This window comes from Oncorhynchus nerka, linkage group LG3, assembly GCF_034236695.1.
Source record: "Oncorhynchus nerka isolate Pitt River linkage group LG3, Oner_Uvic_2.0, whole genome shotgun sequence".
NCBI classification, from domain to species: domain Eukaryota; kingdom Metazoa; phylum Chordata; class Actinopteri; order Salmoniformes; family Salmonidae; genus Oncorhynchus; species Oncorhynchus nerka.
Genome location: NC_088398.1, coordinates 67,241,978 through 67,265,483, shown reverse-complemented (window position 1 = coordinate 67,265,483; position 23,506 = coordinate 67,241,978). Strand labels below are relative to the sequence as shown.

Sequence of the window (23,506 nt, the reverse complement as noted above, 5' to 3'; positions counted from 1 at the left end):
TCTTATCTGTCCTCTCTCAATCTACCCACTCTTATATGTCCTCTCTCAATCTACCCAATCTTCTCTGTCCTCTCTCAATCTACCCACTCTTCTCTGTCCTCTCTCAATCTACCCTCTCTTCTCTGTCCTCTCTCAATCTACCCACTCTTCTCTGTCCTCTCTCAATCTACCCACTCTTCTCTGTCCTCTCTCAATCCCCCCCTCTTTTCTGTTCTCTCTCAATCTAACCACTCTTCTCTGTCCTCTCTCAATCTATGCAATCTTCTCTGTCCTCTCTCAATCTACCCACTCTTCTATGTCCTCTCTCAATCTACCCACTCTTCTCTGTCCTCTCTCAATCTACCCACTCTTCTCTGTCCTCTCTCAATCTACCCACTCTTATCTGTCCTCTCTCAATCTACCCACTCTTATATGTCCTCTCTCAATCTACCCAATCTTCTCTGTCCTCTCAATCTACCCACTCTTCTCTGTCCTCTCTCAATCTACCCTCTCTTCTCTGTCCTCTCTCAATCTACCCACTCTTCTCTGTCCTCTCTCAATCTACCCACTCTTCTCTGTCCTCTCTCAATCTACCCACTCTTCTCTGTTCTCTCTCAATCTACCCACTCTTCTCTGTCCTCTCTCAATCTACCCACTCTTCTCTGTTCTCTCTCAATCTACCCACTCTTCTCTGTCCTCTCTCAATCTACCCACTCTTCTCTGTCGTCTCTCAATCTAACCACTCTTCTCTGTCGTCTCTCAATCTACCCACTCTTCTCTGTCCTCTCTCAATATACCCACTCTTCTCTGTCCTCTCTCAATCTACCCACTCTTCTCTGTCCTCTCTCAATCCCCCCCTCTTTTCTGTTCTCTCTCAATCTAACCACTCTTCTCTGTCCTCTCTCAATCTATGCAATCTTCTCTGTCCTCTCTCAATCTACCCAATCTACCCACTCTTCTCTGTCCTCTCTCAATCTACCCACTCTTCTCTGTCCTCTCTCAATCTACCCACTCTTCTATGTCCTCTCTCAATCTACCCACTCTTCTCTGTCCTCTCTCAATCTACCCACTCTTCTCTGTCCTCTCTCAATCTATGCAATCTTCTCTGTCCTCTCTCAATCTACCCACTCTTCTCTGTCCTCTCTCAATCTACCCACTCTTCTCTGTCCTCTCTCAATCTACCCACTCTTCTATGTCCTCTCTCAATCTACCCACTCTTCTCTGTCCTCTCTCAATCTAACCACTCTTCTCTGTCCTCTCTCAATCTACCCACTCTTCTCTGTCATCTCTCAATCTACCCACTCTTCTCTGTCCTCTCTCAATCTACCCACTCTTCTCTGTCCTCTCTCAATCTACCCACTCTTGTCTGTCCTCTCTCAATCTACCCAGTCTTCTCTGTCCTCTCTCAATCTACCCACTCTTCTCTGTCCTCTCTCAATCTACCCACTCTTCTCGGTCCTCTCTCAATCTACCCACTATTCTCTGTCCTCTCTCAATCTACCCACTCTTCTCTGTCCTCTCTCAATCTACCCACTCTTCTCTGTTCTCTCTCAATCTACCCACTCTTCTCTGTCCTCTCTCAATCTACCCACTCTTCTCTGTCCTCTCTCAATCTACCCACTCTTCTCTGTCCTCTCTCAATCCCCCCCTCTTTTCTGTTCTCTCTCAATCTAACCACTCTTCTCTGTCCTCTCTCAATCTATGCAATCTTCTCTGTCCTCTCTCAATCTACCCACTCTCTCAATTTTCTGTCCTCTCTCAATCTACCCACTCTTCTCTGTTCTCTCTCAATCTACCCACTCTTCTCTGTCCTCTCTCAATCTACCCACTCTTCTCTGTCCTCTCTCAATCTCTCAATCTACCCACTCTTCTCTGTCCTCTCTCAATCTACCCACTCTTCTATGTCCTCTCTCAATCTAACCACTCTTCTCTGTCGTCTCTCAATCTACCCACTCTTCTCTGTCCTCTCTCAATCTACCCACTCTTCTATGTCCTCTCTCAATCTACCCACTCTTCTCTGTCCTCTCTCAATCTAACCACTTCTCTGTCCTCTCTCAATCTACCCACTCTTCTCTGTCATCTCTCAATCTACCCACTCTTCTCTGTCCTCTCTCTCAATCTACCCACTCTTCTCTGTCCTCTCTCAATCTACCCACTCTTGTCTGTCCTCTCTCAATCTACCCACTCTTCTCTGTCCTCTCTCAATCTACCCACTCTTCTCTGTCCTCTCTCAATCTACCCACTCTTCTCTGTCCTCTCTCAATCTACCCACTCTTCTCTGTCCTCTCTCAATCTACCCACTCTTCTCTGTCCTCTCTCAATCTACCCACTCTTCTCTGTCCTCTCTCAATCTACCCACTCTTCTCTGTCCTCTCTCAATCTACCCACTCTTCTCTGTCCTCTCTCAATCTCTACCCTCTTCTCTCAATCTTCTCTGTCCTCTCTCAATCTACCCACTCTTCTCTGTCCTCTCTCAATCTACCCACTCTTCTCTGTCCTCTCTCAATCTACCCACTCTTCTCTGTCCTCTCTCAATATACCCACTCTTCTCTGTCCTCTCTCAATATACCCACTCTTCTCTGTCCTCTCTCAATCTACCCACTCTTCTCTGTCCTCTCTCAATCTACCCACTCTTCTCTGTCCTCTCTCAATCTACCCACTCTTCTCTGTCCTCTCTCAATCTACCCACTCTTCTCTGTCCTCTCTCAATCTACCCACTCTTCTCTGTCCTCTCTCAATCTACCCACTCTTCTCTGTCCTCTCTCAATACCCCCCTCTGTCTTTTCTGTCTGTTCTCTCTCAATCTAACCACTCTTCTCTGTCCTCTCTCAATCTATGCAATCTTCTCTGTCCTCTCTCAATCTACCCACTCTTTTCTGTCCTCTCTCAATCTACCCACTCTTCTCTGTTCTCTCTCAATCTACCCACTCTTCTCTGTCCTCTCTCAATCTACCCACTCTTCTCTGTCCTCTCTCAATCTACCCACTCTTCTCTGTCCTCTCTCAATCTACCCACTCTTCTATGTCCTCTCTCAATCTAACCACTCTTCTCTGTCGTCTCTCAATCTACCCACTCTTCTCTGTCCTCTCTCAATCTACCCACTCTTCTATGTCCTCTCTCAATCTACCCACTCTTCTCTGTCCTCTCTCAATCTAACCACTTCTCTGTCCTCTCTCAATCTACCCACTCTTCTCTGTCATCTCTCAATCTACCCACTCTTCTCTGTCCTCTCTCAATCTACCCACTCTTCTCTGTCTCTCTCAATCTACCCACTCTTGTCTGTCCTCTCTCAATCTACCCACTCTTCTCTGTCCTCTCTCAATCTACCCACTCTTCTCTGTCCTCTCTCAATCTACCCACTCTTCTCTGTCCTCTCTCAATCTACCCACTCTTCTCTGTCCTCTCTCAATCTACCCACTCTTCTCTGTCCTCTCTCAATCTACCCACTCTTCTCTGTCCTCTCTCAATCTACCCACTCTTCTCTGTCCTCTCTCAATCTACCCACTCTTCTCTGTCCTCTCTCAATCTACCCACTCTTCTCTGTCTCTCAATCTCAATCTCAATCTACCCACTCTTCTCTGTCTCTCTCTCAATCTACCCACTCTTCTCTGTCCTCTCTCAATATACCCACTCTTCTCTGTCCTCTCTCAATCTACCCACTCTTCTCGGTCCTCTCTCAATCTACCCACTCTTCTCTGTCCTCTCTCAATCTACCCACTCTTCTCTGTCCTCTCTCAATCTACCCACTCTTCTCTGTCCTCTCTCAATCTACCCACTCTTCTATGTCCTCTCTCAATCTACCCACTCTTCTATGTCCTCTCTCAATCTACCCACTCTTCTCTGTCGTCTCTCAATCTACCCACTCTTCTCTGTTCTCTCTCAATCTACCCACTCTTCTCTGTCCTCTCTCAATCTACCCACTCTTCTCTGTTCTCTCTCAATCTACCCACTCTTCTCTGTCGTCTCTCAATCTACCCAATCTTCTCTGTCCTCTCTCTGTCCTCTCTCAATCTACCCACTCTTCTCTGTCCTCTCTCAATCTACCCACTCTTCTCTGTCCTCTCTCAATCTACCCACTCTTCTCTGTCCTCTCTCAATCTACCCACTCTTCTCTGTCCTCTCTCAATCTACCCACTCTTCTATGTCCTCTCTCAATCTACCCACTCTTCTCTGTCTCTCTCAATCTACCCACTCTTCTCTGTTCTCTCTCAATCTACCCACTCTTCTCTGTCCTCTCTCAATCTACCCACTCTTCTCTGTTCTCTCTCAATCTACCCACTCTTCTCTGTCCTCTCTCAATCTACCCACTCTTCTCTGTCGTCTCTCAATCTACCCACTCTTCTCTGTCATCTCTCAATCTACCCACTCTTCTCTGTCCTCTCTCAATCTACCCACTCTTCTCTGTCCTCTCTCAATCTACCCACTCTTTTCTGTCCTCTCTCAATCTACCCACTCTTCTCTGTTCTCTCTCAATCTACCCACTCTTCTCTGTCCTCTCTCAATCTACCCACTCTTCTCTGTCATCTCTCAATCTACCCACTCTTCTCTGTCCTCTCTCAATCTACCCACTCTTCTCTGTCCTCTCTCAATCTACCCACTCTTCTCTGTCCTCTCTCAATCTACCCACTATTCTCTGTCCTCTCTCAATCTACCCACTCTTCTCTGTCCTCTCTCAATCTACCCACTCTTCTCTGTTCTCTCTCAATCTACCCACTCTTCTCTGTCCTCTCTCAATCTACCCACTCTTCTCTGTCCTCTCTCAATCTACCCACTCTTCTCTGTCCTCTCTCAATCTACCCCCTTCTCTTTTCTGTTCTCTCTCTCAATCTAACCACTCTTCTCTGTCCTCTCTCAATCTATGCAATCTTCTCTGTCCTCTCTCAATCTACCCACTCTTCTCTGTCCTCTCTCAATCTACCCACTCTTCTCTGTCATCTCTCAATCTACCCACTCTTCTCTGTCCTCTCTCAATCTACCCACTCTTCTCTGTCCTCTCTCAATCTACCCACTCTTCTCTGTCCTCTCTCAATCTACCCACTATTCTCTGTCCTCTCTCAATCTACCCACTCTTCTCTGTCCTCTCTCAATCTACTCTTCTCCACTCTCAATTCTCTTTCTCTCTCAATCTACCCACTCTTCTCTGTCCTCTCTCAATCTACCCACTCTTCTCTGTCCTCTCTCAATCTACCCACTCTTCTCTGTCCTCTCTCAATCCCCCCCTCTTTTCTGTTCTCTCTCAATCTAACCACTCTTCTCTGTCCTCTCTCAATCTATGCAATCTTCTCTGTCCTCTCTCAATCTACCCACTCTTTTCTGTCCTCTCTCAATCTACCCACTCTTCTCTGTTCTCTCTCAATCTACCCACTCTTCTCTGTCCTCTCTCAATCTACCCACTCTTCTCTGTCCTCTCTCAATCTACCCACTCTTCTCTGTCCTCTCTCAATCTACCCACTCTTCTATGTCCTCTCTCAATCTAACCACTCTTCTCTGTCGTCTCTCAATCTACCCACTCTTCTCTGTCCTCTCTCAATCTACCCACTCTTCTATGTCCTCTCAATCTACCCACTCTTCTCTGTCCTCTCTCAATCTAACCACTTCTCTGTCCTCTCTCAATCTACCCACTCTTCTCTGTCATCTCTCAATCTACCCACTCTTCTCTGTCCTCTCTCAATCTACCCACTCTTCTCTGTCCTCTCTCAATCTACCCACTCTTGTCTGTCCTCTCTCAATCTACCCACAATCTACCCACTCTTCTCTGTCTCTCTCTCAATCTACCCACTCTTCTCTGTCCTCTCTCAATCTACCCACTCTTCTCTGTCCTCTCTCAATCTACCCACTCTTCTCTGTCCTCTCTCAATCTACCCACTCTTCTCTGTCCTCTCTCAATCTACCCACTCTTCTCTGTCCTCTCTCAATCTACCCACTCTTCTCTGTCCTCTCTCAATCTACCCACTCTTCTCTGTCCTCTCTCAATCTACCCACTCTTCTCTGTCCTCTCTCAATCTACCCACTCTTCTCTGTCCTCTCTCAATCTACCCACTCTTCTCTGTCTCTCTCAATCAATATACCCACTCTTCTCTGTCCTCTCTCAATCTACCCACTCTTCTCTGTCCTCTCTCAATCTACCCACTCTTCTCTGTCCTCTCTCAATCTACCCACTCTTCTCTGTCCTCTCTCAATCTACCCACTCTTCTCTGTCCTCTCTCAATCTACCCACTCTTCTATGTCCTCTCTCAATCTACCCACTCTTCTATGTCCTCTCTCAATCTACCCACTCTTCTCTGTCGTCTCTCAATCTACCCACTCTTCTCTGTTCTCTCTCAATCTACCCACTCTTCTCTGTCCTCTCTCAATCTACCCACTCTTCTCTGTTCTCTCTCAATCTACCCACTCTTCTCTGTCGTCTCTCAATCTACCCAATCTTCTCTGTCCTCTCTCTGTCCTCTCTCAATCTACCCACTCTTCTCTGTCCTCTCTCAATCTACCCACTCTTCTCTGTCCTCTCTCAATCTACCCACTCTTCTCTGTCCTCTCTCAATCTACCCACTCTTCTCTGTCCTCTCTCAATCTACCCACTCTTCTATGTCCTCTCTCAATCTACCCACTCTTCTCTGTCGTCTCTCAATCTACCCACTCTTCTCTGTTCTCTCTCAATCTACCCACTCTTCTCTGTCCTCTCTCAATCTACCCACTCTTCTCTGTTCTCTCTCAATCTACCCACTCTTCTCTGTCCTCTCTCAATCTACCCACTTCTTCTCTGTCGTCTCTCAATCTACCCACTCTTCTCTGTCATCTCTCAATCTACCCACTCTTCTCTGTCCTCTCTCAATCTACCCACTCTTCTCTGTCCTCTCTCAATCTACCCACTCTTTTCTGTCCTCTCTCAATCTACCCACTCTTCTCTGTTCTCTCTCAATCTACCCACTCTTCTCTGTCCTCTCTCAATCTACCCACTCTTCTCTGTCCTCTCTCAATCTACCCACTCTTCTCTGTCCTCTCTCAATCTACCCACTCTTCTATGTCCTCTCTCAATCTAACCACTCTTCTCTGTCGTCTCTCAATCTACCCACTCTTCTCTGTCCTCTCTCAATCTACCCACTCTTCTATGTCCTCTCTCAATCTACCCACTCTTCTCTGTCCTCTCTCAATCTACCCACTCTTGTCTGTCCTCTCTCAATCTACCCACTCTTCTCTGTCCTCTCTCAATCTACCCACTCTTCTCTGTCCTCTCTCAATCTACCCACTCTTCTCTGTCCTCTCTCAATCTACCCACTCTTCTCGGTCCTCTCTCAATCTACCCACTCTTCTCTGTCCTCTCTCAATCTACCCACTCTTCTCTGTCCTCTCTCAATCTACCCACTCTTCTCTGTCCTCTCTCAATCTACCCACTCTTTTCTGTCCTCTCTCAATCTACCCACTCTTCTCTGTTCTCTCTCAATCTACCCACTCTCTGCTCTGTACCCACTCTTCTCTGTCCTCTCTCAATCTACCCACTCTTCTCTGTCCTCTCTCAATCTACCCACTCTTCTATGTCCTCTCTCAATCTAACCACTCTTCTCTGTCGTCTCTCAATCTACCCACTCTTCTCTGTCCTCTCTCAATCTACCCACTCTTCTATGTCCTCTCTCAATCTACCCACTCTTCTCTGTCCTCTCTCAATCTAACCACTTCTCTGTCCTCTCTCAATCTACCCACTCTTCTCTGTCCTCTCTCAATCTACCCACTCTTCTCTGTCCTCTCTCAATCTACCCACTCTTGTCTGTCCTCTCTCAATCTACCCACTCTTCTCTCTCTTCTCTCAATCTACCCACTCTTCTCTGTCCTCTCTCAATCTACCCACTCTTCTCTGTCCTCTCTCAATCTACCCACTCTTCTCGGTCCTCTCTCAATCTACCCACTCTTCTCTGTCCTCTCTCAATCTACCCACTCTTCTCTGTCCTCTCTCAATCTACCCACTCTTCTCTGTCCTCTCTCAATCTACCCACTCTTTTCTGTCCTCTCTCAATCTACCCACTCTTCTCTGTTCTCTCTCAGTCTACCCACTCTTCTCTGTCCTCTCTCAATCTACCCACTCTTCTCTGTCCTCTCTCAATCTACCCACTCTTCTCTGTCCTCTCTCAATCTACCCACTCTTCTATGTCCTCTCTCAATCTAACCACTCTTCTCTGTCGTCTCTCAATCTACCCACTCTTCTCTGTCCTCTCTCAATCTACCCACTCTTCTATGTCCTCTCTCAATCTACCCACTCTTCTCTGTCCTCTCTCAATCTAACCACTTCTCTGTCCTCTCTCAATCTACCCACTCTTCTCTGTCATCTCTCAATCTACCCACTCTTCTCTGTCCTCTCTCAATCTACCCACTCTTCTCTGTCCTCTCTCAATCTACCCACTCTTGTCTGTCCTCTCTCAATCTACCCACTCTTCTCTGTCCTCTCTCAATCTACCCACTCTTCTCTGTCCTCTCTCAATCTACCCACTCTTCTCTGTCCTCTCTCAATCTACCCACTCTTCTCTGTCCTCTCTCAATCTACCCACTCTTCTCTGTCCTCTCTCAATCTACCCACTCTTCTCTGTCCTCTCTCAATCTACCCACTCTTCTCTGTCATCTCTCAATCTACCCACTCTTCTCTGTCCTCTCTCAATCTACCCACTCTTCTCTGTCCTCTCTCAATATACCCACTCTTCTCTGTCCTCTCTCAATCTACCCACTCTTCTCTGTCCTCTCTCAATCTACCCACTCTTCTCTGTCCTCTCTCAATCTACCCACTCTTCTCTGTTCTCTCTCAATCTACCCACTCTTCTCTGTCCTCTCTCAATCTACCCACTCTTCTCTGTCCTCTCTCAATCTACCCACTCTTCTCTGTCCTCTCTCAATCTACCCACTCTTCTCTGTCCTCTCTCAATCTACCCACTCTTCTCTGTCCTCTCTCAATCTACCCACTCTTCTCTGTCCTCTCTCAATCTACCCACTCTTCTCTGTCATCTCTCAATCTACCCACTCTTCTCTGTCCTCTCTCAATCTACCCACTCTTCTCTGTCCTCTCTCAATATACCCACTCTTCTCTGTCCTCTCTCAATCTACCCACTCTTCTCGGTCCTCTCTCAATCTACCCACTCTTCTCTGTCCTCTCTCAATCTACCCACTCTTCTCTGTTCTCTCTCAATCTACCCACTCTTCTCTGTCCTCTCTCAATCTACCCACTCTTCTCGGTCCTCTCTCAATCTACCCACTCTTCTCTGTCCTCTCTCAATCTACCCACTCTTCTCTGTTCTCTCTCAATCTACCCACTCTTCTCTGTCCTCTCTCAATCTACCCACTCTTCTCTGTCCTCTCTCAATCTACCCACTCTTTTCTGTTCTCTCTCAATCTAACCACTCTTCTCTGTCATCTCTCAATCTACCCACCCTTCTCTGTCCTCTCTCTGTCCTCTCTCAATCTACCCACTCTTCTCTGTCCTCTCTCAATCTACCCACTCTTCTCTGTCCTCTCTCAATCTACCCACTCTTCTCTGTCCTCTCTCAATCTACCCACTCTTCTCTGTCCTCTCTCAATCTACCCACTCTTCTATGTCCTCTCTCAATCTACCCACTCTTCTCTGTCGTCTCTCAATCTACCCACTCTTCTCTGTTCTCTCTCAATCTACCCTCTCTTCTCTGTCCTCTCTCAATCTACCCACTCTTCTCTGTTCTCTCTCAATCTACCCACTCTTCTCTGTCCTCTCTCAATCTACCCACTCTTCTCTGTCGTCTCTCAATCTACCCACTCTTCTCTGTCATCTCTCAATCTACCCACTCTTCTCTGTCCTCTCTCAATCTACCCACTCTTCTCTGTCCTCTCTCAATCTACCCACTCTTTCTGTCCTCTCTCAATCTACCCACTCTTCTCTGTTCTCTCTCAATCTACCCACTCTTCTCTGTCCTCTCTCAATCTACCCACTCTTCTCTGTCCTCTCTCAATCTACCCACTCTTCTATGTCCTCTCTCAATCTAACCACTCTTCTCTGTTGTCTCTCAATCTACCCACTCTTCTCTGTCCTCTCTCAATCTACCCACTCTTCTATGTCCTCTCTCAATCTACCCACTCTTCTCTGTCCTCTCTCAATCTAACCACTTCTCTGTCCTCTCTCAATCTACCCACTCTTCTCTGTCATCTCTCAATCTACCCACTCTTCTCTGTCCTCTCTCAATCTACCCACTCTTCTCTGTCCTCTCTCAATCTACCCACTTCTTGTCTGTCCTCTCTCAATCTACCCACTCTTCTCTGTCCTCTCTCAATCTACCCACTCTTCTCTGTCCTCTCTCAATCTACCCACTCTTCTATGTCCTCTCTCAATCTACCCACTCTTCTCTGTCCTCTCTCAATCTAACCACTTCTCTGTCCTCTCTCAATCTACCCACTCTTCTCTGTCATCTCTCAATCTACCCACTCTTCTCTGTCCTCTCTCAATCTACCCACTCTTCTCTGTCCTCTCTCAATCTACCCACTCTTGTCTGTCCTCTCTCAATCTACCCACTCTTCTCTGTCCTCTCTCAATCTACCCACTCTTCTCTGTCCTCTCTCAATCTACCCACTCTTCTCTGTCCTCTCTCAATCTACCCACTCTTCTCTGTCCTCTCTCAATCTACCCACTCTTCTCGGTCCTCTCTCAATCTACCCACTCTTCTCTGTCCTCTCTCAATCTACCCACTCTTCTCTGTCCTCTCTCAATCTACCCACTCTTTCTGTCCTCTCTCAATCTACCCACTCTTCTCTGTCCTCTCTCAATCTAACCACTCTTCTCTGTCCTCTCTCAATCTACCCACTCTTCTCTGTCCTCTCTCAATCTACCCACTCTTCTATGTCCTCTCTCAATCTACCCACTCTTCTCTGTCCTCTCTCAATCTACCCACTCTTCTCTGTCATCTCTCAATCTACCCACTCTTCTCTGTCCTCTCTCAATCTACCCACTCTTCTCTGTCCTCTCTCAATCTACCCACTCTTCTCTGTCCTCTCTCAATCTACCCACTCTTCTCGTCCTCTCTCAATCTACCCCTCTCTCTTCTCTGTCATCTCTCAATCTACCCACTCTTCTCTGTCCTCTCTCAATCTACCCACTCTTCTCTGTCCTCTCTCAATCTACCCACTCTTTTCTGTCCTCTCTCAATCTACCCACTCTTCTCTGTTCTCTCTCAATCTACCCACTCTTCTCTGTCCTCTCTCAATCTACCCACTCTTCTCTGTCCTCTCTCAATCTACCCACTCTTCTATGTCCTCTCTCAATCTAACCACTCTTCTCTGTTGTCTCTCAATCTACCCACTCTTCTCTGTCCTCTCTCAATCTACCCACTCTTCTATGTCCTCTCTCAATCTACCCACTCTTCTCTGTCCTCTCTCAATCTAACCACTTCTCTGTCCTCTCTCAATCTACCCACTCTTCTCTGTCATCTCTCAATCTACCCACTCTTCTCTGTCCTCTCTCAATCTACCCACTCTTCTCTGTCCTCTCTCAATCTACCCACTCTTGTCTGTCCTCTCTCAATCTACGCACTCTTCTCTGTCCTCTCTCAATCTACCCACTCTTCTCTGTCCTCTCTCAATCTACCCACTCTTCTCTGTCCTCTCTCAATCTACCCACTCTTCTCGGTCCTCTCTCAATCTACCCACTCTTCTCTGTCCTCTCTCAATCTACCCACTCTTCTCTGTCCTCTCTCAATCTACCCACTCTTTTCTGTCCTCTCTCAATCTACCCACTCTTCTCTGTCCTCTCTCAATCTAACCACTCTTCTCTGTCGTCTCTCAATCTACCCACTCTTCTCTGTCCTCTCTCAATCTACCCACTCTTCTATGTCCTCTCTCAATCTACCCACTCTTCTCTGTCCTCTCTCAATCTACCCACTCTTCTCTGTCATCTCTCAATCTACCCACTCTTCTCTGTCCTCTCTCAATCTACCCACTCTTCTCTGTCCTCTCTCAATCTACCCACTCTTGTCTGTCCTCTCTCAATCTACCCACTCTTCTCTGTCCTCTCTCAATCTACCCACTCTTCTCTGTCCTCTCTCAATCTACCCACTCTTCTCTGTCCTCTCTCAATCTACCCACTCTTCTCGGTCCTCTCTCAATCTACCCACTCTTCTCTGTCCTCTCTCAATCTACCCACTCTTCTCTGTCCTCTCTCAATCTACCCACTCTTCTCTGTCCTCTCTCAATCTACCCACTCTTCTCTGTCCTCTCTCAATCTACCCACTCTTCTCTGTCCTCTCTCAATCTACCCACTCTTCTCTGTCATCTCTCAATCTACCCACTCTTCTCTGTCCTCTCTCAATCTACCCACTCTTCTCTGTCCTCTCTCAATCTACCCACTCTTCTCTGTCCTCTCTCAATATACCCACTCTTCTCTGTCCTCTCTCAATCTACCCACTCTTTCTGTCCTCTCTCAATCTACCCACTCTTCTCTGTCCTCTCTCAATCTACCCACTCTTCTCTGTCCTCTCTCAATCTACCCACTCTTCTCTGTTCTCTCTCAATCTACCCACTCTTCTCTGTTCTCTCTCAATCTACCCACTCTTCTCTGTCCTCTCTCAATCTACCCACTCTTCTCTGTCCTCTCTCAATCTACCCACTCTTCTCTGTCCTCTCTCAATCTACCCACTCTTCTCTGTCCTCTCTCAATCTCCCCCCTCTTTTCTGTTCTCTCTCAATCTAACCACTCTTCTCTGTCCTCTCTCAATCTACCCAATCTTCTCTGTCCTCTCTCAATCTACCCACTCTTCTATGTCCTCTCTCAATCTACCCAATCTTCTCTGTCCTCTCTCAATCTACCCACTCTTCTCTGTTCTCTCTCAATCTACCCAATCTTCTATGTCCTCTCTCAATCTACCCACTCTTCTATGTCCTCTCTCAATCTACCCAATCTTCTCTGTCCTCTCTCAATCTACCCACTCTTCTCTGTTCTCTCTCAATCTACCCACTCTTTTCTGTTCTCTCTCAATCTACCCACTCTTCTCTGTTCACTCTGAATCTACCCACTCTTTTCTGTTCTCTCTCAATCTACCCACTCTTCTCTGTTCACTCTCAATCTACCCACTCTTTTCTGTCCTCTATCAATCTACCCACTCTTCTCTGTCCTCTATCAATCTACCCACTCTTCTCTGTCCTCTATCAATCTACCCACTCTTCTCTGTCCTCTCTCAATCTACCCACTCTTCTCTGTCGTCTCTCAATCTACCCACTCTTCTCTGTCCTCTCTCAATCTACCCACTCTTCTCTGTCGTCTCTCAATCTACCCACTCTTCTCTGTCGTCTCTCAATCTACCCACTCTTCTCTGTCATCTCTCAATCTACCCACTCTTCTCTGTTCTCTCTCAATCTACCCCCTCTTCTCTGTCCTCTCTCAATCTACCCACTCTTCTCTGTCGTCTCTCAATCTACCCACTCTTCTCTGTCGTCTCTCAATCTACCCACTCTTCTCTGTCCTCTCTCAATCTACCCACTCTTCTCTGTCCTCTCTCAATCTACCCACTCTTCTCTGTTCTCTCTCAATCTACCCACTCTTCTCTGTCCTCTCTCAATCTACCCACTCTTCTCTGTTCTCTCTCAATCTACCCACTCTTCTCTGTCCTCTCTCAATCTACCCACTCTTCTCTGTCGTCTCTCAATCTACCCACTCTTCTCTGTCGTCTCTCAATCTACCCACTCTTCTCTGTCGTCTCTCAATCTACCCACTCTTCTCTGTCGTCTCTCAATCTACCCACTCTTCTCTGTTCTCTCTCAATCTACCCACTCTTCTCTGTCCTCTCTCAATCTACCCACTCTTCTCTGTCGTCTCTCAATCTACCCACTCTTCTCTGTCGTCCTCTCTCAATCTACCCACTCTTCTCTGTCCTCTCTCAATCTACCCACTCTTCTCTGTTCTCTCTCAATCTACCCACTCTTCTCTGTCCTCTCTCAATCTACCCACTCTTCTCTGTTCTCTCTCAATCTACCCACTCTTCTCTGTCCTCTCTCAATCTACCCACTCTTCTCTGTTCTCTCTCAATCTACCCACTCTTCTCTGTCCTCTCTCAATCTACCCACTCTTCTCTTTCTCTCTCAATCTACCCACTCTTCTCTGTCGTCTCTCAATCTACCCACTCTTCTCTGTCCTCTCTCAATCTACCCACTCTTCTCTGTCCTCTCTCAATCTACCCACTCTTCTCTGTCCTCTCTCAATCTACCCACTCTTCTATGTCCTCTCTCAATCTAACCATTCTTCTCTGTCGTCTCTCAATCTACCCACTCTTCTCTGTTCTCTCTCTCAATCTACCCACTCTTCTCGGTCCTCTCTCAATCTACCCACTCTTCTCTGTCCTCTCTCAATCTACCCACTCTTCTCTGTCCTCTCTCAATCTACCCACTCTTCTCTGTTCTCTCTCAATCTACCCACTCTTCTCTGTCCTCTCTCAATCTACCCACTCTTCTCTGTCCTCTCTCAATCTACCCACTCTTCTCTGTCCTCTCTCAATCTCCCCCCTCTTTTCTGTTCACTCTCAATCTACCCACTCTTTTCTGTCGTCTCTCAATCTACCCACTCTTCTCTGTCCTCTCTCAATCTACCCACTCTTCTCTGTCCTCTCTCAATCTACCCACTCTTCTCTGTCCTCTCTCAATCTACCCACTCTTCTATGTCCTCTCTCAATCTAACCATTCTTCTCTGTCGTCTCTCAATCTACCCACTCTTCTCTGTTCTCTCTCAATCTACCCACTCTTCTATGTCCTCTCTCAATCTAACCACTCTTCTCTGTCCTCTCTCAATCTACCCACTCTTCTCTGTCATCTCTCAATCTACCCACTCTTCTCTGTCCTCTCTCAATCTACCCACTCTTCTCTGTCCTCTCTCAATCTACCCACTCTTCTCTGTCCTCTCTCAATCTACCCACTCTTCTCTGTCCTCTCTCAATCTACCCACTCTTCTCTGTCCTCTCTCAATCTACCCACTCTTCTCTGTTCTCTCTCAATCTACCCACTCTTCTCTGTCATCTCTCAATCTACCCACTCTTCTCTGTCCTCTCTCAATCTACCCACTCTTCTCTGTCCTCTCTCAATCTACCCACTCTTCTCTGTCCTCTCTCAATCTACCCACTCTTCTCTGTCCTCTCTCAATCTACCCACTCTTCTCTGTCCTCTCTCAATCTACCCACTCTTCTCTGTTCTCTCTCAATCTACCCACTCTTCTCTGTCCTCTCTCAATCTACCCACTCTTCTCTGTCCTCTCTCAATCTACCCACTCTTCTCTGTCCTCTCTCAATCTCCTCCCTCTTTTCTGTTCACTCTCAATCTACCCACTCTTTTCTGTCCTCTATCAATCTACCCACTCTTCTCTGTCCTCTATCAATCTACCCACTCTTCTCTGTCCTCTATCAATCTACCCACTCTTCTCTGTCCTCTCTCAATCTACCCACTCTTCTCTGTCGTCTCTCAATCTACCCACTCTTCTCTGTCCTCTCTCAATCTACCCACTCTTCTCTGTCGTCTCTCAATCTACCCACTCTTCTCTGTCATCTCTCAATCTACCCACTCTTCTCTGTCATCTCTCAATCTACCCACTCTTCTCTGTTCTCTCTCAATCTACCCACTCTTCTCTGTCCTCTCTCAATCTACCCACTCTTCTCTGTCGTCTCTCAATCTACCCACTCTTCTCTGTCGTCTCTCAATCTACCCACTCTTCTCTGTCCTCTCTCAATCTACCCACTCTTCTCTGTCCTCTCTCAATCTACCCAATCTTCTCTGTCCTCTCTCAATCTACCCACTCTTCTCTGTCCTTTCCCAATCTAACCACTCTTCTCTGTCCTCTCTCAATCTACCCCCTCTTCTCCATGTCCAACAAGCCAGTCTCTCCCCCATCTGTGGCTCAGTAAAAACCAAGCTATTGGAGCCTTTTCACACACAGTTACGAGAATAGCCAGGGTGTTCCACATTGGTCTAGCTCCAGTCATTCTACAGCACCATCCTCCATGTGGAGCTATAGACCAGGCAACAGTGAAATGTGGTTACAATCAGTGGTGTAAAGTACTTAAGTACAAATACTTTGAAGTACTACTTAAGCCATTTTTGGGGGTATCTGTACTTTACTTAACTATTTATATTTTGAACAACTTTTACTTTTACTTCAATAACGTACTTTTTAATCCACACATTTTCCCTGACACACAAAAGTACTCTTTATATTTTGAATGCTTAGCAGGACAGGAAAATGGTCCAATTCACGCAATTGTCAAGAGAACATCTCTGGTCATCTAATGCCTCTGATCTGGAGGATTCACTAAACACAAATGCTTAGTTTGTAAATTATGTGTTGGAGTGGTGCCCCAGGCTATCTGTAAATAAAAACAAACAAGAAAATGGTGCCATCTGGTTTGCTTAATAAGGCATTTAAAATGATTTCTACTTTTACTTTTGATACTTAAGTATATTTTAGCAATTACATTTACTTTTGATACTTACGTATACTTTATACCAAATACCTTTAGACTTTTACTCAAGTAGAATTTTACTGGGTGACTTTTACTTTTCATTGAGTCATTTTCTATGAAGGAATCTTTACTTTTACTTAAGTCTGACATCTGGGTACTTTTTCCACCACTGGTTAGAATGTCCAGAAACCAAAATGAAAACGGCTGTATGTCCCTCATATTTTCTCATAATTGCAGTCATGGATTTTGTCCATCGAACCAAAACGGCATTGATTCTCCATTATGGGATATTTATCCTTTGTGTGAGTGTCGCGTGTCCGTGTGTATCTGTGCGTATATCTGTGTAGTACATTTAGGCTGGCTCTTAGTAGTTCTATTCATCCCCCATCCCTGGGTCTTGTCCCTGGCAACAGCAGACAATGAGACTCCTGGGACACCTTCCAGACACCAGACCCTGGCCAGAGCTCACACACTCCACTCACACATCAGCCACTAGCCCACAATACAGGACAGAGAGGGGTGGGGGACTGACTCAAAGAGGGTACCAACCCTATAACTTCCACTAGCAGCCACCAGTGCCTGGCTGGGCAACAGAGACAGATAAACAGGACAACCACCCATGTACCAGTCACGTGCAATAACACAGGTCCAGTAACTGGACTGCAGGGCTGGAGGAGTGGAAGATTGGAAGAGTGGAGGAGTGGAGAGGAGGAGGGGTGGAGGGGTGGAGAGGAGGAGGGGTGGAGAGTGGAGAGGTGGAGGGGTGGAGAGTGGAGAGGTGGAGGGGTGGAGAGGAGGAGGGGTGGAGGGGTGGAGAGTGGAGAGGTGGAGGGGTGGAGGAGTGGAGAGGAGTAGGGGTGGAGGGGTGGAGGAGTGGAGAGGAGGAGGGGTTGAGGAGTGGAGGTGTGGAGGGGTGGAGAGTGGAGAGGTGGAGGAGTGGAGGGGTTGAGGAGTGGAGGTGTGGAGGGGTGGAGGGTGGAGGAGTGGAGAGGAGGAGGGGTGGAGGGGTGGAGAGGAGGAGGGGTGGAGAGTGGAGAGGTGGAGGGTGGAGAGTGGAGAGGTGGAGGGGTGGAGAGGAGGAGGGGTGGAGGGGTGGAGAGTGGAGGGGTGGAGAGTGGAGAGGTGGAGGGGTGGAGGAGTGGAGAGGAGTAGGGGTGGAGGGGTGGAGGAGTGGAGAGGAGGAGGGGTTGAGGAGTGGAGGTGTGGAGGGGTGGAGAGTGGAGAGGTGGAGGAGTGGAGGGGTTGAGGAGTGGAGGTGTGGAGGGGTGGAGGGGTGGAGGAGTGGAGGGGAGGAGGGGTGGAGGGGAGGAGGGGTGGAGGAGGAGGGGTGGAGGAGTGGAGAGGAGGGGGTGGAGGGGGTGGAGGAGTGGAGAGGAGGAGGGGTGGAGGGGTGGAGGAGTGGAGAGGAGGGGGGTGGAGGGGTGGAGGAGTGGAGAGGAGGAGGGGTGGAGGGGTGGAGGAGTGGAGAGGAGGGGGTTGGAGGGGTGGAGGAGTGGAGAGGAGGGGGTGGAGGGGTGGAGGAGTGGAGAGGAGGGGGTGGAGGGGTGGAGGAGTGGAGAGGAGGGGGTGGAGGGGTGGAGGAGTGGAGAGGAGGGGGGGTGGAGGAGTGGAGAGGAGGGGGTGGAGGGGTGGAGGAGTGGAGAGGAGGAGGGGTGGAGGGGTGGAGGAGTGGAGGGGTTGAGGAGTGGAGGTGTGGAGGGGTGGAGGAGTGGAAAGTGGAGAGGTGGAGGAGTGGAGGGGTTGAGGAGTGGAGGTGTGGAGGGGTGGAGGAGTGGAGAGATGGAGGGTGGAGAGGTGGAGAGGTGGAGGAGTGGAGGGGTTGAGGAGTGGAGGTGTGGAGGGGTGGAGGAGTGGAGAGGTGGAGGGGTGGAGAGGTGGAGAGGTGGAGGTGTGGAGTGGTGGAGGAGTGGAGAGGTGGAGGGGTGGAGGGGTTGAGGAGTGGAGGTGTGGAGAGGTGGAGGTGTGGAGAGGTGGAGGGGTGAAGGTGTGGAGAGGTGGAGGGGTGAAGGGTGCTGGTTTCCCTCCTCAACTCTGGATCTGGGGACAGTCAGGGGAAAGACTGCCCAGTGTGCAAGCTGGCATCTCACGATCAATAGATCACTCCAATGGTATGTAAGTGTGTCCATGTGCGTGTCCGTGTGTGTGTGTTTGCGTGTGTGTGTGTTCTACCTACATATATCTGGTCGTTGCCAAAGCGTTTCTGCATCTCGTAGAGCAGGCTGCTGTCTGTGAGCTCACTGAGAGATGCCAGGTCATCATTAGGCGCCGGAGGCATCAGCTTAACCTGCAACACCACACCACACAGGTTACCATAGCAACCACACATGGACTTGGTTTCCCACACAGTAAGTGTAAACTTTTCTGCAATAGAGATGTGAAGTGTATAGCAGTAGTGAACATATTGAGTGTACACTTTGTTGTATTGCAGATGTTGAGTGTACTTGCCTGCTCCAGTTTGCAGGGTCCTGTGGGTCCATCTAGACCGTTGTCCTGTGAAGGATATCTGCTCAGCCCCCCTCCCAACTCCCTGAACATGGCACACTTCTCCAACAGACTGTCCCTCTTAGAGAGGGGCATGGACAGGGGGGTCCTACAGGGTTGGGCAGGAGGTACAATTATTACTGAGCAAATCATTTGCTTTTGAATACTGATACCGAAACATCTTTAACTATATTGTATGGCCTTAGGCACTGCATTGCAGTTGCTAGCTGTGCCACTAGAGATCCTGGTTCGAGTCCAGGCTCTGTCGCAGACGGCCGTGACCGGGAGACCATGGGGCGGCGCACAATTGGCCCAGCGTCGTCCGGGTTAGGGGAGGGTTTGGCCTGCAGGGATGTTCTTGTCCCATTGCACTCTAGCAACTCCTGTGACCGGCCGGGCGCATGCACGCTGACACGGTCACCAGGTGTACGGCGTTTCCTCCGACACATTGGTGCGGCTGGCTTTTGGGTTAGGTGGGCATTGTGTCAAGAAGCAGTGCGGCTTGGTTGGGTTGTGTTTCGGAGGACGCACGGCTCTCGACCTTCGCCTCTCCCAAGTCCGTACAGGAGTTGCAGCAATGAGACAAGACTATAACTACCAATTGGATACCAGGAAATTGGGGAGAAAAAGGGGTAAAAAGTAGAAGAAAAATAATAATACTATAATGTATGCGTAATATAGATAAGTGAGGTAATTTGATCATGTGATGAATTGATCATCAAACTCACAGGTTCTTGACGGGGATGGTGTGGTCGTGTTCGCCTCCATCGTAGCGTTTGTCTGTAGGGGCCGGTGGGACAGAGGGGTCCTTCAGTCTCTCTACCCAGCATTCCTCTGCTCTCAGCAGCATGTTCATGATGGGGTCGGATGCTGCTATGCCTGGAACCAGGACAGGGAACACAGCAGGTTAAGAGAATAACCACTAAGGGTTAACAATGAGAAAGACTATCTGTCAGACTGTTACAAATGTATTACTAAGCATTATAAATCAGGTAGTTTAAGTCCTGGATGCTGATTCGCTGAAACAGCATTTTAGCCGTGTGTATATCAGACAATATGATGCAAAAATACTTGTTTACTGTTCTAGTTATGTTGATAGCAATAAGACCCCTCTGGCATTTGTGGTATATGGCCAATATACCACACGCCCTCTGAACTTATTGCTTAACTACAGTATAGTGGTCAGGAGACGTTGTAGTCACGGATGGGTACTTTCAGTACTTTCAATGCTAGAGCGCTTGAAATTAGCCTCTATCTAGCTGCAAAGATATAGAATGTTGCATAGACATTTATGTTGAACACCAGCCAATTATTGAAAGACATAAAATGTTCTCCATGATCAATACTCTGAACATTAATGACAAGTTAAATAGACAATACTATTCAAAGGGAAGCTTTGAGATTTAAATCATTCTAGGCTAATTCACCAAGGGCCTCATCCAAACCCATCCATATAGATGTGCCAGTGCTGAGACAGAGTGTGAACCCCACTGAGGATCGATCCATCTGAGCTTCAGAGATAGGGGGAGTTACGATCCCCTCCATCTGAGCTTCAGAGATAGGGGGAGTTAAGATCTCCTCCAGCTGAGCTTCAGAGATAGGGGGAGTTAAGATTCCCTCCATCTGAGCTTCAGAGATAGGGGGAGTTAAGACCCCCTCCATCTGTAATGAGGTCTAAAAGGCCACAGGGGAGGGATACAGCTTTATCCTCTTTTCTTTCATACAGTGACAACACTTCTCTCTCTCTGTCTCTCTCTCTTGCACAAACACATTGTGTGGAGTCTAAGCGAAAATGACAGGATTATGTCTCCCTGTGGTGTCACATCTATCCCTGAGTTAAACCTACATGTTAGAATGGACTATTGATTACTGCTAGAGAAGGTTTCTGATTCCGCTATTGGATGAGGAGTGCAATAGGCTGCAATAGGCCTATCTCCCACTATGATGGAGAGGTTGACATGGAGAGCATGAGTCTCTCTCCTCCTTTCCCTCTGCATCCACATCTGGGGTACACTGACATTCAACGCTTTAGACAGTCTGTACATTATGCACTACAATTACACAGTTCTAATTGTTATTCTCTGGGGGTTTCAAAGGCAGTGCACTTCAGCATTGCTGTGGCATTTGTTGCATTGCATTTGGTTATTAAATAGCAACTCTTGCAACTCTGTATGCTGTCCAGCCAAAGGAAACAAAGTCTATTTTCCCCTGTGGATTTCATGCCTGTGCTGTTGAGGCAGGGAGCCCAGGGGAATAGACAGGTTAGCATCCCTAACAGCAGGAGAGTGTCTGACAACAGATACTTCGCTGCAGACAGATGAAGAGATGCCCATAGATCCTGTGTGTTACCGCAAACAGCGACAAGGAGCTGTCTCTCAACTCCTCACACACACGCATACGCAGACATGCATGCACACACACAAACACGCGGGCGCACAAACTGTACAAACAAAAACAATCATACACACACAATGCATACACACACACACACACAATGATGCATACAGACACACACATGCACATGAAATGAGAAGGAATCATATTAGTGCTAATTGTTAATATACGATCTGGCAGAGTGTGGAGTGTTAATTTTATGTTTGGTTAATGGGGAAGGACACGGACACACACGGACACACACACACCATATCATATGGAATTGTTTTAAGATGGTCATACTATGGATTATTTATCACATCTGATTACCCCTGTAGGTGTAAAAAAAAGTTGAATCAAAATAAGTAATAGAAAATATAGATTTTGGCCATTACAACTAAAGCCCATAGAAACGCACAGAATAACAGTCATACATGGCAAATAGGACAGTCTAAAAAATAAGTCATAAGAAACAACGTTTTGAAGTGTCTGTTCTCAATCTACAGTTAGATACAGTTAAAGTCGGAAGTTTACTTACACCTTAGCCAAATACATTTAAACTCAGTTTTTCACAATTCCTGACGTTTTAATCCTAGTAAAAATTCCCTGTCTTAGGTCAGTTAGGATCACCACTTTATTTTAAGAATGTGAAATGTCAGATTAAGAGTAGAGAGAATGATTTATTTCAGCTTTTATTTCTTTCATCACATTCCCAGTGGGTCAGAAGTTTACATACACTCAATTAGTGTTTGGTAGCATTGCATTTAAATAGTTTCACTTGGGTCAATGTCACGCCCTGACCATAGAGAGTTTTTATTCTCTATGTTGGATAGGTCGGGTGTGATTTAAGGGTGGGTCCACTCATTTTGACGAGCGTGACAGAAGATCCTACCATCAACGGCCCAAGCAGCGTGCTCTGGAGGAGATGGCATCCTAGTCTATAGAGGAGGTTGAGGAGAGAATAGCCTGGACTTGGGAGGAAGTATTGGAGAGATATGAAAGCCTGCTGGGGAAGCAGACGGAGGCAGCGAAGGAGGGTCAACGACAACTCCGGGGTTCGCAACCAAGACGCAAGCATGAGGGGCATACGCAAGCACGAGAGGCACACGCAAGCACGAGAGGCACACGCAAGCACGAGGGGCACACGCAAGCACGAGAGGCACACGCAAGCACGAGAGGCACACGCAAGCACGAGAGGTACACGCAAGCACGAGAGGCACACGCAAGCACGAGGGGCACACGCAAGCACGAGGGGCACACGCAAGCACGAGGGGCACACGCAAGCACGAGAGGCACACGCAAGCACGAGAGGCACACGCAAGCACGAGAGGTACACGCAAGCACGAGAGGCACACGCAAGCACGAGAGGCACACGCAAGCACGAGAGGCACACGCAAGCACGAGAGGCACACGCAAGCACGAGGGGCACACGCAAGCACGAGAGGTACACGCAAGCACGAGAGGCACACGCAAGCACGAGAGGCACACGCAAGCACGAGAGGCACACGCAAGCACGAGGGGCCAACTCCCCACACTCGCTTTAAGGAGCATGTGACCATTCAGGCACCAATGTTATGCGGTGAAAAGCATTGTCTCTGCAGTGTGCATTCACAGCCCACTGCGATTGGTGCCAGCTCTACACACTTGCCGTGTGAAAGTGAGCATCCAGCCAGGACGGGTTGTGCTGGCTCAGCGCTCCTGGTCTCCAGTACGCCTCCTCGGTCCAGGATATCCTGTGCCGGCTCTGTGCACTGTGTCGCCAGTGCGGCTTTACAGCCCAGTGCGTCATGTGCCAGCGCCCAGCACCTGACACCAGTCAGGACCTGTTGTGCCAGCTCTACGTTCCAGACCTCCGGTGCGCCTCCACGGCCCAGTATATCCTGCACCGGCCATAATTACTGTGTCTCCAGTGCGCCAACACAGTGCAGTACGTCCTGTGCCTCCTCCCCGCACTCACCCTGAGGTGCGTGTCATCAGCCTGGGGCCACCTGTACCGGTCCCATGCATCAGGCCTCAAGTGCGCCTCCTCAGTCCAGTACGTCCTGTGACTCCTCCCCATACTCTCCCTGAGGTGCATGTCATCAGCCCGGTGCCACCTGTACCGGTCCCACGCACCAGGCCTCCAGTTTGCCTCCACAGTCCAGAGCTTCCGGCGACAGTTCCCAGTCTAGAGCTTTCGGCGACAGTACCCAGTCTAGAGCTTCCGGCGACGTTTCACAGTCCGGAACCTTCAACGATGGTCCACA

The 23,506-nt window shown here is 48.2% G+C and overlaps 1 protein-coding gene across 1 annotated transcript in view; it reads right to left on the bottom strand.

Annotated features, from left to right (window-relative positions):
- The window catches only part of LOC115126000 (unconventional myosin-XVI-like), a 344,854-nt gene that overhangs the window by 225,298 nt on the left and 96,050 nt on the right, over positions 1-23,506 (bottom strand). Inside the window, 3 exon segments of the mRNA XM_065005768.1 lie at positions 18,580-18,690; positions 18,852-18,996; positions 19,616-19,766. Of these exon segments, the coding sequence (XP_064861840.1) occupies positions 18,580-18,690; positions 18,852-18,996; positions 19,616-19,766 (407 nt within the window).